Genomic DNA, 18,055 nt, shown 5'->3' with positions numbered 1-18,055 from the left:
GGGGCTCTTTTTTTTTTTTTTTTTTTTTTTTTTTAAGGCAAGGTTTCTTGTAGTCCGGGCTAGCCTTGAACTCACAGTGTAGCCAAAGCTGGCCTTAAACTATTTTATCTTTAAGTTAAATTTGTTTGTTTCGGGGGAGAAGAGAGCACAGGCCTACCACAGTGTGTGTGTGGAGGTCAGGGGACAACTTGCAGGAACAAGGTTCTCTCCTTTCACCATGTATCAAACTCAGGCTGTCAGGCCTGCTGACAAGACACTGAGTCATCTCATGAGCCCCAACCTTCAACTTCTTATTTCCCTGCCTCCACCTCCTGAATGCTGGGGTTACAGGCTTGTGGCTCTGTGCCTGCTTTCATGTGGTTCTGGGGAATCCAAATCAGAACTCATGCTTGGCAAGCCCTTGAACAGCAACTGAGCTACATTCCCAGGCCCAGAAACCAGCCTTGCCTTGGCTGGTGCCTGTGTCTCGGTTTTCTTTACATTCTGGACCTCTAGGACCATTTTCATCCACTCACTCATTCATCAGACGGTAAATTGTCTGCACTGTGCTAACGCCATAGTCTACCTCATCCCATTTGGTCCCTCTGAGGATGGTCTCCATCTATAAACAGACAGGAAGGTCAAGCTCAGCCAAGTTCAGCAAACTGCCCAAGCTCGCACAGCTTATAAACAAGGCAGCCGAGAACAGAGGAGGGTGGTTTTTACTTAGTGTTGCAACGCAGCACACCCCACGTGCCCGGCACACAGCAGGTGCCAACTCGGTGTTAAACGAATCAGGTGATCCCAGTCCTGCGGAACCCCAGAGCTCCTGTTTTTCTCCTGTGCCTCATGCCCTCCTACACAGGGATGAATCTACAGAGCGCCTCATCATGAATTGTCCACCAAACGTGTGTGTACCTATAGAGTCTCTGAAAGCTGCCACCCCTCTCTCCTAACTCCTCCATCATCCTTACCAGAGAGAGAGCAACGGCTCTGAGGCCACATGCTCACCTCACTGGAGACACAGCTAGCTGGGTGCCGTGGCGCATGCCTGGAATCGCAGCACTTGGGAGGTGAAGGTAGGAGGAACCGGATGCCAAGACCAGCCTTGGCTACATGGTGAGTCTGAGGCTAGCCTAGGCTGACATCAGGCCTTATCTCAATAAAATAAAATAAAATAAAATAAAATAAAATAAAATAAAATAAAATAAAATAAAATAAAAAGTCCCCAGGCATGGTGGCTCACACCTGTAAGCCTGTAAGCAGAGCTTTGAGGGAGGCTGCGGCAGGAGGTTTTGATGCAAGGTCATGGCCAGCCTAGGCTGCATAGTCAGTTCTAGCTAAGTCTGAGCTCAGGGTGAGATTCTGTCTCAAACAGAACAAAACAAAAACCTTCCAAAAAAAAAAAAAAAAAAAAAAAAACCCTCCGAGAGTCTGATGGGACTCTCTAGCATTGTTCTGCATCTCTCTAGCGGTCGACATCATTTTGTCAATTTCAGTATCAGCAATTTGTGGAGCTGTGCTATGAAAGCAATGCTGTTCTTTTTACTTTACAAACACAATGTTGGTTTTCAGACCATATACCCGTCTCTCAAAAGTCACAAGTGGGGTGGCACACATCTGTCTTCCCAGCACTAGGGCGGTTGAGGCGAGAGGCTTACAATTTGTTGTTGTTGTTGTTGTGATTTTTGTTTTTTGAGACAGGGTTTCTCTGTGTAGCCCTGGCTGTCCTGGACTCGAATTGTAGACCAGGCTGGCCTCAAACTCACAGTGATCCACCTGCCTCTGCCTCCCCAAGTGCTGGGATTACATGCGTGCCCAGGTTAGGGTTGTGACTTTTTATCTAAGACCTGGTCTCAAACACACTTGAGCTGTCTCTAGGCTGGAAACCCCAATCTTTTCAGTCTCATCATTGTTTTTTTCTTCCTGGAAGCCAGCAGAGACCTGTAAGTTCCCAGTCTGGTCTGTTGCTCTCTGGGCCCTCAGACTCTAGCTGATTCCTTCTTGGAAGGAAGCCCCTTGCCCAGTTGCCTGGCACAGAGCCTGACACATAGTGGGGCTGGCGTGACAGCACAGCATGTGAAAATGCCAAGCCTGACGATCGGAGTTCAATGGCCGGTACCCACATGGAGGGAGGAGGGAACTGACCTTCGTAAGATTTCCTCTGATCTCTGTATTCACTGATGCTGAGGCGTGTGGGTGCACGCCGGCACACTCACACACAAGCACACAAATAAATGTAATAAAACTTTTAATTAAAAACATGAGAGAGGGAAGTGGCTGTGAACAAGTCAACGAATACACTCCATGGAACCTTGCCTAGAGTGGTTCGCCCATTGCCGCCGCTCTGACCCAATTCTGATCTAGCGTATACTGCTCACCTGGGGGCTCCCACTTTCCCATCAGCCTGCACACCCCAACCGTCCTTTTCTCTCTCGGCATCTCCAAGGCCAGGTACTTAGAGGTCCCCTATACTGACCCCTTCAGACCTCTGCCCCATCACCCCCAGAGAAGGTGCCACTCTAGGCCCTGACCACTCACCCGCACAACCCTCCTCAGGGAGCCGATGCCTTGGGTACTCCATGAGGATGCCAGGGCCCCGAGTTCCACATCTCCTTCAGGCAGCGACAGCTTCTGGCCCCGGAACTCTGGCTGTTCGTACAGTATCCAGCTGTGGACCCAGAGACCCCGGGGTCACAGGGCAGGAGGTTGCGCCCGCAGTCTTACCACCTTCCTCACCCCAGGTTTGTAGCCAGGGTCCCCCTCCCTGGGCACACCCCACTTACCAGCCTCGCACAACCCTTATGGAGGCCACAGGGGCCCAGCCTGAAGCATCTGCCATGTCTCCCCAGACCTCCCGGCCTCTGCCCTGGCAGCCAGGCTCTGAGAAGAGGATCACCTGAGGAAGCACAGCAGGTGTCCTCAGGCTCGGTCCTCCGGCCCTGTCCCCACGCACCGGCCCCCTGCCAGCCTCCATTTGTGCCCACGCTCCTACCTTCCCAGGCCTGGTATTCGGCTTGCCCTGGGTCTTGCCTTGTGCTGGGCTCTGGGACAGAGAGGGCGTTAGAAACCTTACACAGCAACCCCTTCTCCCATACCCCCTCTACTGGCCTCCACCCCGAGGATACAGCAGAGATGACCACCACTGCTTCTGGAGCCCAGGGATTCTCCACCTTGTCCCGGGAGCTGGGAGGATTTTCTTCCCCATCTCCCAGGCTGTGAGAACCAGCAAGCCTCTTGGAATCCGGACACCCCCAACTATGCTATCACAGACACTGAGGCCCCAAATGATGGGCACTGTAGAGTTCAGCCAGGTTTGCTCAGGCCCCAGCCTCCCACCTTCTGGGACCCGGCCACCCAACACAACTCTCTTCAACCACTCAAGGGGATGCCAGGCATCTCCCCAGCCCCCACAAGGCCTCACTCACCCACCCTTCCAGGGGCTGGATTCGAGCTGTCTTCTCTGGTGGTGGCCTTCCGCTGCAGAGCAGGGGCAACTGTCCCGGCACCTTCCTGACCCCTGGTACTCCATGAGCTGGCAGAGCGGAGAGTTTTGTGCCTAGTGGTTCCAGGGCAGGGGCGTCCTTGTTGGCTGGTACCATATTGCCAAAGAGAAGGCTGCCTTCCAGGCGGGAGGTAGGCCGGCTGCTGAGCTGAGGTTCGGGGCCTTGCCCCGCTACGTGCTTCTTCATCATCTCCATGGGCGAGCAGGACACCTTAGCGGGCTTGGGTGGCTGGGGGTCTGGGGAGGGGCCGGGCCCTGTTTTCTCCTGCCTGCGCTGAAGCTTCTCGTCATCGCTCAGGTAGGGGTTCTCGGGCTCTTCCTCCTCCTCTTCCAGTGCAGGTTCCTCCCGGGGACTGGGTCCGGGCATGCATGGCCCCAGCTGATCCTCCTCAATGGCGGGCAGGGTGGCGTACATGGCCAGGTAGGACGAGCGGGGAGCTCGGGGCAGTCGGTGAGTTCGAAGGATCTCGGGGGGCTCCATGCTCCGCAGAGTATCCAGGAAGATCTCCAGGTCAGCGCTCAAGGCCGCTTCGTCCTCCTCCCTAGATGGCTCTGAGGACGCCTTCCCCTCAGTGGAGCCTGGGCTGGGCTGCGGCTCCATGCTGGCCCCTGCTCCCATTGGCTTTGGAGCAGGAGAGCCTTCTAGACCGAGGGACACCTTGACCTCTGTGGAGGATGGGTTAAGGGGCACGACAGGGCTCTGGAAACTGTCCTTTGGAGATGATGAGATAGGGTTCCCTGGAGAATCCCGGAGACCAGCGTCCTGTCTGGGGGTCAGGGGAGCAGAGGCAGTGGGGCCTTCAGCATTCTCTTTGCAAGGAAGGGAATGGGAAGGGCTATTTTGGGGATCTAGGCCAGCCTTCTTGATGGAAGGACCTCCTTCTGTGTCCTGGACAACCTTGGTTGGCCCAGAGGATGGAGCAGTACAAGCACCAACGACCTGCACAACCTCTTTTGGGGTACCAGAGCGGGCAGCAACACTAGGGCCCGGAAATACTTCTTTCTGAGTAGGAGCAGAAACAGGCGCGTTTTCAGACTCTGGAACAAACTTACTCTGTGGTGAAGAGGGAAGAGAAAGGTCTTGTGGGCTAGGGACAGCTTTCCTCCTTAGAAAGGATGGGCTGGGAGGCGTTTCCGGCATCATAACCTCACCCTTCACCATGGGCAGGACAGGGGCCGTAGGGAGGCCTGCAAACTTTTCTTTCACAGGGGGCAGGACATGAGGCAGGGACTGGGCTTGGAGGTGTGCGGGCGCCGTAGACCGCTCTGGAGGATGGGCTAGGGAAGAGGCACAGGTCTGGGGCTTAGGAGGAGAGGGTGCTGGCGCTTGGCTCTGAGAAGTCTGGTTGGGAGGCAGGACAGGACTGGAGGCCCCCTGCAGCCTTGAAGATTCCCCAGTTCTGGCAGCCGAGACCCCGCCTTGGTCTTGGGCTGGGTGGGCTACAGGGACATGCAGGCTTTGAGCAGGGGGCTCAACCACAGAGATGCCTCCCGGGGCCAGGGTCCGGCTGCTGTCCTTCAGCTCGGCTGTGCCGGACTCAAGCTGCTGTCCCAGGGTTGATCCCCCTGTGCCACCCAGGGCTGAGCCCCTGGACGTCAGCACTGTGAGCCTTGGGATTCGGCTGGCTGGAGGGCTGCTGCGCTCAGCGGGCACGAGGTTGCTCAGGAGTTCCAGGGCCTGGCTATGGCTGGGTGAGCCCTCAGCTCTGGGGCTCACCACCACTGCCCGGACAGTCCGGGTCACATTGCGGCCCCTGGGCAGGGCCTCGCCTGCCGTCGATGGCCCCACACTCACAGAGCTGCTCACTCGGCGGTCCACATGCCCGCCCACCACGGTCGTGGTGGTGGTCGTCCTTACTGTGCGTGTCACTCGCCATTCATCACGGTTCCTGGAGCCCCCGCTGGTGATGCCCACACTGGGATGGGGACTCGGCTCACGTGGCCCAGGCAAGGGCACCAGTAACTCGGCCCTAGCCATGGGTCCCATGGCCGGTGGTTCCGTTCTAGGAGCCTGGGGGCCCCCATCACCCCAATCCACAGCCTCCTGAAGCCTCACCATAGGCCTTTTCTCTTTGGGGGGTGGGATATATTTCTTGGAAAAGATGGGCCCGTGGCTCTGAAAGTTCGTGGACCCAGGCTCCTCCCCAGGACCCTGGCCGTTGACAGTCTCTTCTTCCTTCTTAACAAAGCCATTGACGTCTCGCAGGAAGCTGTGCTCAAACACTTCTTCCTGCGGGGCTTCCATCTGGGCACCTGACACCAGGGACACTTTGTGAAAACGGTGTCTTGTCTCTTCCTGGACAGGAGGCCGTTGGCGCCATGTCAGCGTGGCACTTACCACTCGGGCCTCAGCTTGGGCCGAGGTCCCAGCTGTCTCTTCCATGTTACGCCCCGGGAAGACCTGAGGTGTCCTTGTCACTGGCTCCCTGAAGATGATAAAAAAAGGGAGAAGGATGAGCACCAGGGAGTAGAAGGAGGGGGTCTCAAAAGCACAAAGTGACTACTAGGCTCTACTAGGACCAGACCGAGTAGCCTCAGGCTACTAGGACCAGACTGAGTAGCCTCAGGCAAGTCGTGTGACCTTAATTCCTCATCTGTGAATGGATGTGGGACTCTGTGCTAAGACTGCAGTCATCAGAGCCTCTCACCTGCTCATCTCACCACCTTCAAGTGATGTCAGATCCCCAAAAGATGAAGCAGAGGCCTGAGCCCAGGAGGAGAGAGGGGAGAGGATGATACCTTTGCCCACTGGCTTATGGAGGAAGGCTGGGTCTCTACCCAGGGAGCCACAGGCTAAGGAACAGGAAACAGGGCCCTTGTCAAACTTTGTTCTGTCTCCATTCCTTCAAGGTTTCTTTTTTTTTTTTCCTTCCTTCCTTTCTTTCTTTCCTTTGTTTTGCTTTTCGAGACTGGGTTTCTCTGTATACTCCTGGCTGTCCTGGAACTCATTCTGTAGACCAGGCTGGCCTTGAACTTAGAGATCTGCCTCCCTAGTGCTGGGATTAAAGGTGAGCACCATCACCTCCCATCTCCTTCAAAGTTTCTTTTTTGTTTTTGTTCTGTTGTTTTGAGACAGGGTTTCTCTGTGTAGCTCTGGCTGTCCTGGAACTCACCCTGTAGGCCAGACTGGCCTCGAACTCCCAGAGAGCCACCTGCCTCTGCCTCTCAAGGTTTCTTAAAAGAGAAGCTGAGGGAAAATGTTTGGCTTCGATCGGTGTGGGGTCTCCCGCAGCTATCGACCACTGGCTGGGTGACCTTGGGTAGGAACTCCCAGAGAGCCACCTGCCTCTGCCTCTCAAGGTTTCTTAAAAGAGAAGCTGAGGGAAAATGTTTGGCTTCATCAGTGGGGTCTCCTGCAGCTATCGACCACTGGCTGGGTGACCTTGGGTAGGCCACTCCTTCCACTGCAGAGGTGGAGGACAGAGTTCACACTCCACGGGGCTGGTCAGGACCCAGTAGAAGAGCGAGAACAGACGGGCTTTGCTGACCAAGACGCTGGCTCAAGAGCTTCGAAGTGTCCCCTTGGAGATCTGCGACAATACGCTGGCAGGTATGCGCAGGAGCCACATGAGAAGCGGCCAGAGGACGGGGCACCACGGTGAGACTCAGCAGACCCTCCCCTATAGCCTGAACCTCACAATGCACTTTCTTTCCCCTGAAACCATTCTTTCCCTCTGGGTAGACGGAGACACTGAGGAGCAGAGAGGTGCTAGGATTAGAGGTATGTGCCACGGCGCCCTGCTATTTCTTTTATTTGTATGTGTGTGTGTGTGCGCTCGCTGGGGTGTATGCCTGCTGTATATCACATGCATGCGGGATCCCACGGAAGTCAGAAGAGGGCTTCGGGTCTCCTAGAATTGGATGGTTTCAGATGGTTTTGAGACACCTCAAGGGTGCTAGGAACCGAACCCCAGTCTTCTTCAAGAGCAGGTGTATCTTAACTGTTGAGCCAACTCTCCAGACCCCTGGATCTTCCTTCTTGGTAGTACCGGGGGTCAAACCCAGGACTTCATGCATGCTAGGCAAAGAGCCTGTGACAGAGTCATATTCCCAGCCCTCTCGTTTGTGTCCCTTCCTCATCGGAGTCTCTATTACCTTTTTCACCAAGTGAGGACAATGAATAACACCTGACAAAGCTGACCTCTGGGTTCGGGAATTTCTGTTTTGGCAGCTACAGCAGCAGCTCAGTGTTGACGGCACCCTCTGGGTCACCTAGTTAAGCTTTCCATTTGTTGTCCTACCGAGCCTGAATCCGGGGAGTGTGGACTTTCATGAAGAGCAAAGCATGGCTGCAGAAATGGCTCAGCGGTTAAGAACTCGGGCTGCTCTTGCATACTCTGTTCCCAGCCCCCACACTGGGCTACTTACCATAACTCCAGTCAAGTCGATGCCTCTGACCTCCTGAGTCACACATACCCACAGACAGATACACACATACACATAATTAAAATAGTAAATCTCTAAAAGGAATAGATCATTAACAAACATTTCTGTTCTGTCAATGAGATTTTAAAGGTTCGGTGGATGAAAAAGAACTGTTCACAGCTGAACCCCAATCCTAAGAGCTTAACCACATTCCAGACTCCCCGTATATGTATTGCCTAACCTGGCCAGCTCATCTTCCAGTCTGTACCTCCATGAGCCATACATATGTATGTGTGCGTGTATGTATGTGTGTGTGTGTATGTACGTATGTATGTGTATCTAGATGTAGACATATTTATCTGGTAAATCAGGTCTCTGGTTTAGTAGCTACTCTTTAAATTTTTTAATATTTGTTTGTTTTTATTCCTTTACAGAGGGTCTCATTATGTAGCCCTGGTCATCCTGGAACTTACTATGTAAGTTCAGGCTGGCCTGGAACTCACAGAGATCCTCCTGCCTCTGCCTCCCAAATGCTGAGATTAAAGGCATGCGCCACCACACTTTTTTTTTTTTTTTTTTAATGTTTTGAGATCATATCTCGCTCCGTGACTCTGGCCTGACAGCAGTGACGTAGCCCACAGTGGCCTCAAACTCATACTGATCCTTCTTGCTCAGCGTCCCAAGCCAAGGGCTGGAATTACATGTGTGTACTACCATGACTGGCTGGGTTCACTGTGAGGTTTGGGTGTTCGTTTGAGACGGGCCCTCATGTAGACCAGTCTGGCTTTGAACAACCTGTCATTAAAGAGGGTCTTGAACTTCTTTTTTTCCTAAGTTACATTTACTGATTTACTGACTGTGTGTGTGTGTGTGTGTGCTGGGTTGTGCATGAGGAGATCAGAGGACATCTTGTGGGTTGTCTCCGTCCGCCACGTGGGCTGGGATAGCACTCAGGTTGTCAGGCTTGGCGGAAGACCACCTTTGCCCACTTAATCATCTCTTCGGATTCTCTTGCCTCTCCTTCTGAGTGGTAGGATTACAAGAATGCACCATCACTCCTGGGTTTCACAGCACTGCAATGCAACCTAGGGCTTCCTACGCACTAGGCAAGCACTCTACCAACTGAGGTACGAGCCAGCCCTGGGGTTCACCCTAAAAAGTGCCCACGTCAGACCTTAAGGAACAATCTACCCTTATCCACCTATCCCCAAGCAAAGTTGTTTTCAGACCTAGGGACTCCAAAGAGGTCTGTCTGTTTACCCAACCTGGGCTGCCTCATCTTCCAGTCTGTACCTCATCTCCCCACGAACCAGCCCCCCCAGGCTACCCCATGAGTGAGGCCCAGTGCCCCAGTTCTCCTCCCCATCTCTGCCTGCCTTCTCCCTGAGAAACTGGAGGAAACCAGAACTTTGACCTGCCCTGTGGCCCCGGCAGTGAGTCAGGTTTTATGAGGGGCATAGATGAAAGGGGCTGAGACCCAGGGATGTCTGACTCAACTCCAGGACCACTGGTGGCTACCACAGCGTCTGGGATAGAGCCTGTGGAAGCCCTGACAGCTTGCGAATGGGGGTGGGGGGTCCTGGGTGATCCCCAAGACTTCCTCAGCCAAGGGGCATTGAGACCAGACCCACACAGACACCTCAGCTCCTCACAGAAGCCTGACCCGCCCACCCTCACTGAAGCGCTGCCCTCTCCTCTGGGGTCTCCACCTTGTCCTTCACAGAGCCCCCTCTCCATTCCTGAGTAGCAGCAGCGATCTTCATTCGCCCAGACCCCTTGTCGATGACAGCAAGCAGCAAATTTTTGAGTTATAACTCATTCGCTCACTCATTCCTTCAATTCAGTGCTAATTATTTGAGGCGAAGTGCCAAACCCTGGTCGGACTCACCCAAGGGTAGCTTTCTTAGGAAGCTGCTACCTAGGAGTCCACAGCTAAAGGAGATGTTTGAAAAGTCCCATGGGCTTCGGCAAAGCCGCAGGAAAACGACCCAAGGGAAGCTGAAGGAAGGCCGTCGGCTCAGAGTCTATTGATGGTCTAACTCCGGGCAATCAGCTCCATGCCTTTCTCAGCCCAGCCCAACCCAGGGACAACACCCCCTGATGGCTACTCATTCCTTAAGCATGTGGTCACAGCTTCTGCCTGCATACTTCTAGGGACAGAGAGGTCACCTCCTGGCAGTTCACCTGTCCCATCCCTAGACAGTCACGACTGCTAGAATGTTTTTCACGTGTGCTGGAATGTGCCTGCCTATAGCTCCCCATTTTTGTCTCTGTCTGGAGACACACCCCAGTAACCTAGCTACCTCCCCTGCAAACAGAAGTCCTGTTCCAAGAACCCTCTCTTCCCCAGGGCCCGAGTCCACAAGTGGATTTGCTAGCAAGGTGACCTGTGACCTCTAAACAAGGTGTGTGGGGATGGGAAGGGAGAGGCTGCTGAGGAGGGGGGGTTGGGGGAGTGTGGGAAAAAAATCTCATCTACCCCAACAAGTCCTGGGATTCTCCCCGCTTGCCTGTGAGTCACCCCCAAACTAGGCCAAACCAGTCCACGGGCCCACATGCTGCCAGATACATGCTGTGTCAGAAAGGCATTCACAGAGTCAAAGGCCCAGCACGTCACACAGCCCAGAAATACAGAGACACCCACCTAGACAAACACAGCCCAGGAACGCACACGCCAGCACACGCGTGGCCGCGCACCAACAGACACAAACACAGAGACACCCTGGGGCACGCGGGGCACGCAAGCCACATGCTCCACCACAAAACGCACAGGCGCCGGAGCACACACATGCACCTAACTCCAGCGCGAAGCCGTTGAGTTCACAGCCACAAACACGCTCCCTGTCCTTGGCGATTCGGCCACCCTCGGACAGGGGAGATACCAGCTTGGTGCACTCGGAGCTCCTACATTCCCGCTTGCTGCCCTGGTGGTACTCGGGCCCTCGCCCCACATCAGTCAACCCTGCTTAAAGACCCCGCCAGGAAAAAGTGGTGCAGGACAGTGTCCCTGAGGAGCACCTGCCTTCATCTCGAAGTGGCTCCTAGATTCCGGCCCCGTCTCCTTTCCCTAGCCAACCAGAAACCCCACCTCACCCCTGCTGTCGGTTTCCTGCCTCTCGCTCAGGCTCAGACCAGCTCACTTCCCACCCCCTCATCTTCTGACCGGCTGTCTTCATTCACCCTGGCAGCTCTCAGGCCCAGTTTGGACTACCACGTCCTCCGCCCTAGGCACAGAAGCAGGTGCCCTAACTCCTGTAGTGGGCCTCCGTGCTTTGGCCTCCGTTACCGGTGTCGTCAGGTCCGCAGCATGTCCCAAACGGCAACCGCAGGCCGTCCTGAGCTCTGCCCTGGGCCCAAGAGGCCTCTCTGCAAGGCAGGGTGCCGGGCCCGATGGCTAGGGCACTGACAGGCCTGGGTTTCAATTCTGACTGACCGGTTGGCTTTGGGCACATGTCTTATCCTTGCTAAGCCTCACTCAGGTCCCTGCTCTGATTAGTGTGTGTGTGTGTGTGTGTGTGTGTGTGTGTGTGTGTGTGTGTGCGCGCGCGCGCGCATGCGCGCGCGCGAGCGCAAAGGTTAGCCCCCATTTCATGGATTAAATAAAGTTATGCTTCAAAAGCAAACTGTAGGTGACAGCCGCCACCACCATCAGCAGGAGCTTCTCAGAGGCCCCTCTGGTGGCCCAGGACTTTCTTAGTTGGGGACCCATCGTGTTCATTCTTCCTTAGTGATACTGAAGACTCCATACTCTCCCCCCCCCCAGCTTACCAGGCTGATTTAGGGGACTCACTTCAACACAAATAAAAACCTAAGCTCCGGGAGTCCCTGCGCCTCTTCCCGTGGCTGCCCGCAGAGCCAGCTGGGGTAATTACGATTGCCAACGGCGTGTAATTAATAAGCATCCCTGCTATTTCGGCAGCTCGGCTCAACGGAGTTCAAAGCATGTCGCGGTAGCCACCCCCTTCTTCCTCATCTCTGACTACCATACCCAGGCAACAGAGCGAGGCCCAGAGAGGTAAATAACCGGCGCCAGCGCACACAGCCTTGGCTGGATGCCTGTTCCCAGGCTGCCCCTGCGATCTCTTGCAAAGAACCCAGGAGTAGGCACCGTGTCTGATAGGAGGGTACCCTGGCTAGCCCTTACTCTCCATGATGAGTCTAACCCTCCAGACGGAGGGCTTTCTCCCTCTCCGTGGTGGGCTTTCGGAGGCCTGTCTGAGAGTGAAGGGAGAAAGAGAAGGGCAGAAGCAAAGAGTCAGGGAGTAGACACAGTCGCCTCACACACACGGTCCCGAATGAACGGGAGCCTCAAGCGTGAGAAGCTTGGGAACAAGAGAGAGGGACCCAGGCAGGAGCTGCCACACCACCACCGCGCCCCACCCCGGGGCTCCAGCCTTCACTTACCCGCTGCGTGGGAATCCGGGTTCCCGGCCCACTCGGAGCTCCTGCTGGGCCGTGCTTCGCTGATGCTGTGGGCCTCTCAGCCACGGCTCCCCGGGAGGGTTGATTGGACACCCAGCGATGGGGCGGAGTTCCTGGGGAGGCTCCTGCCAGCCCCTGGATTCCTCAGGGCCACAGGGGCGGGGAGCTGGTCTGGCCGGTTCCTTGCCTTCTTCCCCAGGTGCCCGCCCGCACTCCTGCAGGGTGACAGTGATGTGATAGCGGGTCGTTCTGACGCGGGGACGAGTGCGTAGGGGCTCTGGCTCTGGCTGGGCTGGCTCTGGGGCGGCCGGCTTGCCCTTTGCCCTTGCGGCAGGGAGGAAGGACAGAGGGTGGGGCGACAGGGGTGCGTCTCCCAGGTCGCCAGGCGGCTCTGAGCTCAGCAGAACCTCTGGGGTGCTGTGCTGGGGGTGCTGGCAGGGATAGCCTGGGGATCCCTGTTTCCAAGGAGGAGCAGGGTCTGGACAGGCAGGATGGCTGGGAGCACCAAGGGCTTCCGTAGAGCCCGCTGGTGTGGGGCACCCATAGTCCATAGCGCCACAGCTGGCCAAGTCACAGGCGCTGCCCACAGCCGGCCTCTGCAGCCTCCCCAGGGGTTCACTTCGTCCTTTTGAGATGTGTAGTCTCTTCCCACTCCATAAGCCACCGTGGCTCCTGACCCGAAGGTCCCATTCCGAACGGCTTTGGGTTTGGACCTGGTGGAAAGCAGAGGCAGGGACCTAGGGACGGGGACACGGTGATGCCGCCTCCCCTCTGGAATCTAGGCGCCACCGGACATCTCCAGCTGCCCTCCTTGACCCACGGGAAACTGAGCAGGACTCTCAGAGCTGGACAGTGGGGCAGGGCCCGGCCAAGCCCTTGCCCTCCTGTCCTAGGCGAGAAGAGAGCGAGGCCCAGAGAAGACAGTGACACAGCAGGGAGGTGAGGGCTCCTAACTCCCAAGCACCACACTGTTGTCCTCAGGCATTGGGGCAGCGCTGGACCCAGCTAGGCCTGCCCTTACGGAAGCTTCCTTTCAATCCTGTTGCTGCCTCCTCAGGGTCCCCGGCCCCTGGCCCTGATCTAGGGCGTGTGGGCACGCCTGGGGCAACCGCCCACAGCCTCTGCCTGCTCCCAGTCACCAAAAGGCCCGAAGCTACTTCCCTTAAACCCTCCCAGCCCCAAGTTCCCACAGTGCACCTGGAAGATGCAGGCGGGCACAGAGCTAAACACAGGGCAGGAGGGAAGCGAGGCAGAGCTCCTTTACCCGACTGCCGGAGGGGCCCAATTCCTGACCTGAAGGGTCGCAGGCCAAGTTACACACTTGCCTCACAATAACACATTTCAAGGATGCACTTGTGTCCTTGGCAAGGGGGAACTAAATCTAGGGACAAAATCCCAGCTGCCAAGAACCTTTGATTCCATCGTCCTTTTTTTTTTTTTTTTTAAAGACAGGGTCTTATCATGTAGCTCTGGCTGTCCTCATCACGTGGACCAGGGTGGACTGGCACTCACAAAGATCCTCCTGCCTCAGCCTCCAGGGTGCTATGATCAAAGGTGTGTCCCACTCCCCCACTGACCCCCTGCTTGATTCCACCATCTTTAAGTTACTCATTTAGGAAACAGATTTGGTCTCTCACTCCCCAGGGTCAAAACCTCCTGAGGTGTCGGAGACAGGATGCTCAGGCCCACAAGGAAGCAACCTGGGCCTGGATCCCAGCTCTTCTGCTTGCTAGCAGGGGTGTGCCCCTCGCATCATCAGTTCCCGATATGTAGGTGGGTGAATTGAGGGTGAGCACAGCAGCACGAGACTCCAGAGGCCACACATGGATGGTTCAAGGTAATCCACGCAGAGTACCGAAGCACAGGAATGCAACGGGGAGCAAAGGGGGGAAACCTGGCTGCCTCTGTGACTCTAGAAGAGGCAGGTATCTGATCTCCACAGGGAGAGCCCTGTCACTGTCCTGCCTGTGGCTCAGGACCCAATGCAGAGAGGGAAACCATCAGAAGGTTAACCACGGGCCCTGGATGCCCTGCAGGACTAGGTCAGGGAGTGAAGGAAAGAAAACAAAGAGGAAGGAAAGTCAAGGGTACTGGAGGAACAGGAGACCCCGAAAACAGCCTGTAACCCCATGCCTCCCCAGCACCCCAGAACTAAGTACGCTTTTGTTTATTTCTTTTTAACATTTCATCCTTTTACTCATTAGATATTTATTTTTAATTATGTGTACACGTGTGTCTGAGTGTAAGCAGTATATATAGAGACGTGCAGGGACCCACGGAGTCTAGACGGTACTGGACTCTTTGAAGCTAAGTTACAGACAGTTGTGAATCACCAGACATGGGTTGCTGGGAGCTGAAGCCAGGCCTCTAAAAGAGCAGCAAATGCTCTTATCCACGGAGCCGTCTTGCCAGCCCCAAGTGCACACACCTGACGCCCAGACCTTATGTTGACCTTCTATCTCCGTTACTGACTTCCTCCCCACAGCTCTACGGTCGCACTATCGTCCTGTCCCCCTTTGGCTGAGGAGGAGAGGGATCGCCAGGGCCACAGGAGGCCTTAGAATCCAGGGAGAGCCCAGGAGTCTGGGTTCTTCATCCTGCCCAGCCCTCCAAAGCCCCTGCCCCGAGCCTCCTACATTTCATATTTATCCTACCTTGAGGCTGACATCGCTGGTGCTACCCTGACCATGAGCAAGGTCAGGGCAGCTCTGGCCGCCCCAGGGCCTGAGAAGAAAGCACAGGGGAAAAGAATAAGCAGAATCCTGCTTTCCAACGCCTGTCACACAGACTGTCCGCAGCCCCTAGCTCACCTAATCCAGGGCCCACAGCTCAGCAGGAGGAGCAACGCAAACATTTGAAGGCCTACAGGCCGCCTCCTCTGCTTTCCTCACCATTTCCCCAATACACACACACACATACAAGAACAAACACACATGCTCGTACACACACAAGCATGCACACACACAAGAACGCATGCGCACGTATGGGAGTGTACATACACATACAACTAGACCACAGTCCCCTGATGACTCTACTACTTCATGTTTACCAAAACCCTCTGGGTGCCAGGCTTTACCCTAGGGTCTGTGCCTTTCTGATCACTTTTTAGAATATCAGTATCTGTGTTCTTCAGATAAGAAAACCAGAGGCACAGGGAGTCGGTCACTTGTGCAGAGTCACGCACAGCTAGTGAGCCTTAGACTAAAGTCACCAGAGCCGGGCGTGCTGAGTCCCAGCACTCAGGAGGCAGAGGCAGGCGGGATCTCTGTGAGTTCCAGGCCAGCCTGGTCAACAAAACGAGTCCAGGACAGCCAGGGCTACACAGAGGAACCCTGTCTCAAAAAACCAAAGCTTGATTAGACACTGCACTAACGGGAGAAAGATTTAGAAGCATGCTGCCCAACCGCCTGCGCCTCTCCTGAGTAATCAGCAGGAAGCAGAGGCCTCAGTTCAGGGTCCCATTCCCACGGCTGGGAAGAATGGGGTCCAATTGTGTACACAGCATGCATGTGCTGTCATGCCGCCTCTGCCTTCCCTCTCCTGCCCTCCTCACTCCTGACTCACCTGCACCCTGAGCCAGCCTCCTCTCTGAGTGTGGAGGGGTGGAGGGAGAGCCTATCAGGCCTATAGGGCAGGCTTCTGCCAGACAGGGTAAGGGAGAGGAGAGGGTGTGTCTTCCAGGTGGGGGTGGGCAGATCCCCGGCAGGGTGTGGGCACCGCAGGGCACTCAGGCTTCCAGGCACAGGGTGGCTGGGCCCTCCCCTCTTCAGGGTGAGAGAGCAATGCAAAGCCCTCCCCTGTGCCCCCGCCACGCCCTCATCCCTCCTGGGCCAGCAGGCCTGAAGACAGCTGTGTCACGATAAGATCAGAACAAATTGCCCAGTAACTGCACAGACACACAAACACCCAACACCCCGGACTACAGCACACCCACACGCTCTGCTCACGCAGGGCCCATGAACTACTGGGGCCCGGTGGGATTTTCACTCTCCCCTTGTAATCATAAGTCTTGATCATCCACAGGGCAGGCTGTTCTCCGTCGGGCAAGCTACCATGAAGGGCTCAGAAAGGTGAAGGAACTCACTCTAGTCACTCAGCCGGCAGACAACTGTGGGTAGCAGCCTACCCTCACTGGCTTTCAAGCTGGCCATCTCCATAGCAACAGCTTTTGGAGAAGCGCACACAGAAGTCGGCCAGCTAAGGGGCACATCATCTCTCCCCAACTGTGTGACTTTAGGTAGGTGACTTCACGTCTCTGAACCTCTGCTTCCGGATCTGAGTCACACGGGATACGTGTCTCACGGGGCTGCCAAGAGGATTGCTTCACATCACCCAGGGAAAGCATGAAGCGAGTGGCATCTAAGGGTTCATTGTGGGTGCAGTTTAGAGCTGTCTCCGGGTTCAAGGACGACAGGGGGAAACCCGTGGGTGGCACCTGAGGCCCACCCAGTGCAAAGACAGTTCCAGACTCACAACAAAGGACCACAGAGGCTGGAAGGACATTGGTCTGTGACGTGAGGACCAAAGTCCACAGCGGGCCGCAGCTGGGAGCAGCAGGAGGAGGTATTGCTGGGTACGGCAGGCAGCTTGCCTGACAGGAAGTTGTCAAAGCTGCTTCAAGTTAAAAAAAAAAAAAAAAAAAAGCCACAAGGACAGTCCAATGGAGTGTAATCCCAGCACTCGGGAGACTGGGCAAGAGTATTAGCATAAGTTTAAGGCCAGACTGCTTTATATCACTACATGGGGATATCTTATCTTCTAAAAATGAAAAAAAAAAAAGAGAGAGAGAGAGAGAGAGAGAGAGAAAGAAAGAAAAAAGAAACTCCAAAGTCCACAGATCCAAATCACAGCATATTGTCACTTATATTTTTTGTGCTCTGAGATTCTCACACATGCTGCCCCAAAGTCTCAGTTATACTTTTATACACACTCGTCACAAACGCATACCCCTAGGCCAGGGACGCTCCGCCCAGCCTTTCTTCATCTCCCCTCACCTATCCTGGGCTCTGGCCTCCTTTGAGATCTTCCCCTGGCTCTCCCTCCGGCCCCCTAGTCCAGTCAACAGCCGGGCCAGGCGAGCTCCGAAGCCCCTGCGCGGCTCTTTCATGGCGAGATCAAGGTCTGGGGCTTGGGCGCTTGGCTGCGGTGCCACCCGGATCCGCTGTCCAGGCAGAGAAGCGCCTCCTCCGGCCCGTCCCCCTGAGCAAACAGCGACTTCGCTTGCAAGGGCAGCGGGCGGGGTCCTGCTCCAGATGTTGTCCATGCCCTGGGGAGCCAGGTGCCCACTCCAGGTCTCCGTCCCGATTACTCCTCCCGAGCCTCACACACCTCGCCCTCCTGAGCTTCTGCCCTCAGCCTCTGGGGGTGTCAGAGGTGTGTGCGCCCTCTGGGACCTTGCCCTGGGCAAAGAGCAAGGGAGTCTGGGACCCGCCGGGGCTGGGGACCGGGACCGAGCCTGGGAAGGTCCCGGAGCGGAGCGCGGACAGAGTCTCGCCGACTGGGCGTGGAGGAGCCGGAGGGGTTGGCATCCCCGCTCCCCAAAGCTGTGGCAAAGCTGAGCAGAACCCGGGCCTTCGTCGCTGGCGAGGCCGCAGCCCACGTTGCCGTCGCCTGATGCCATCCCTAGGAGGGTTCTCCGTCTTGGAGCCACCTGACACGTGGAGTGGGATTGTCACTTCGTACGGAGGTGAGGAGAGCCACAGGAAACCAACGGAGGTGCGACTGGCGCCCCCTGCCGACATTCGGACGAAGGACCGACTCACAGCGGCTAGAAGTGAGTCATTC

The 18,055-nt window shown here is 55.7% G+C and overlaps 1 protein-coding gene across 2 annotated transcripts in view; it reads right to left on the bottom strand.

Moving 5' to 3' along the window:
* The window catches only part of Crybg2 (crystallin beta-gamma domain containing 2), a 32,299-nt gene extending 14,675 nt beyond the window's left edge, over positions 1 to 17,624 (bottom strand). The window contains exons 1-7 of one of the 2 annotated variants that reach the window (XM_055611077.1): positions 17,266 to 17,624; positions 14,926 to 14,995; positions 12,254 to 12,984; positions 3,408 to 5,910; positions 2,975 to 3,025; positions 2,766 to 2,878; positions 2,521 to 2,650 (exon numbers count right to left, since the gene is read on the bottom strand). In XM_055611077.1, the coding sequence (XP_055467052.1) occupies positions 2,521 to 2,650; positions 2,766 to 2,878; positions 2,975 to 3,025; positions 3,408 to 5,910; positions 12,254 to 12,984; positions 14,926 to 14,995; positions 17,266 to 17,534 (3,867 nt within the window). In that variant the 5' untranslated portion in view covers positions 17,535 to 17,624. Of the gene's footprint in view, positions 1 to 2,520; positions 2,651 to 2,765; positions 2,879 to 2,974; positions 3,026 to 3,407; positions 5,911 to 12,253; positions 12,985 to 14,925; positions 14,996 to 15,835; positions 15,855 to 17,265 lie in introns of those variants that run through there. The other variant, XM_055611078.1, reaches the window with a different exon arrangement.
* Between the last annotated feature and the right edge of the window lie 431 nt (positions 17,625 to 18,055).

This window comes from Psammomys obesus, unplaced genomic scaffold (genome assembly GCF_907164565.1).
Source record: "Psammomys obesus unplaced genomic scaffold, mPsaObe1.curated_primary_1811, whole genome shotgun sequence".
In the NCBI taxonomy this organism is placed as follows: Eukaryota; Metazoa; Chordata; class Mammalia; order Rodentia; family Muridae; genus Psammomys; species Psammomys obesus.
Note: the sequence above shows the minus strand (reverse complement) of the source record. Positions and strands in the feature narration are given on the sequence as shown.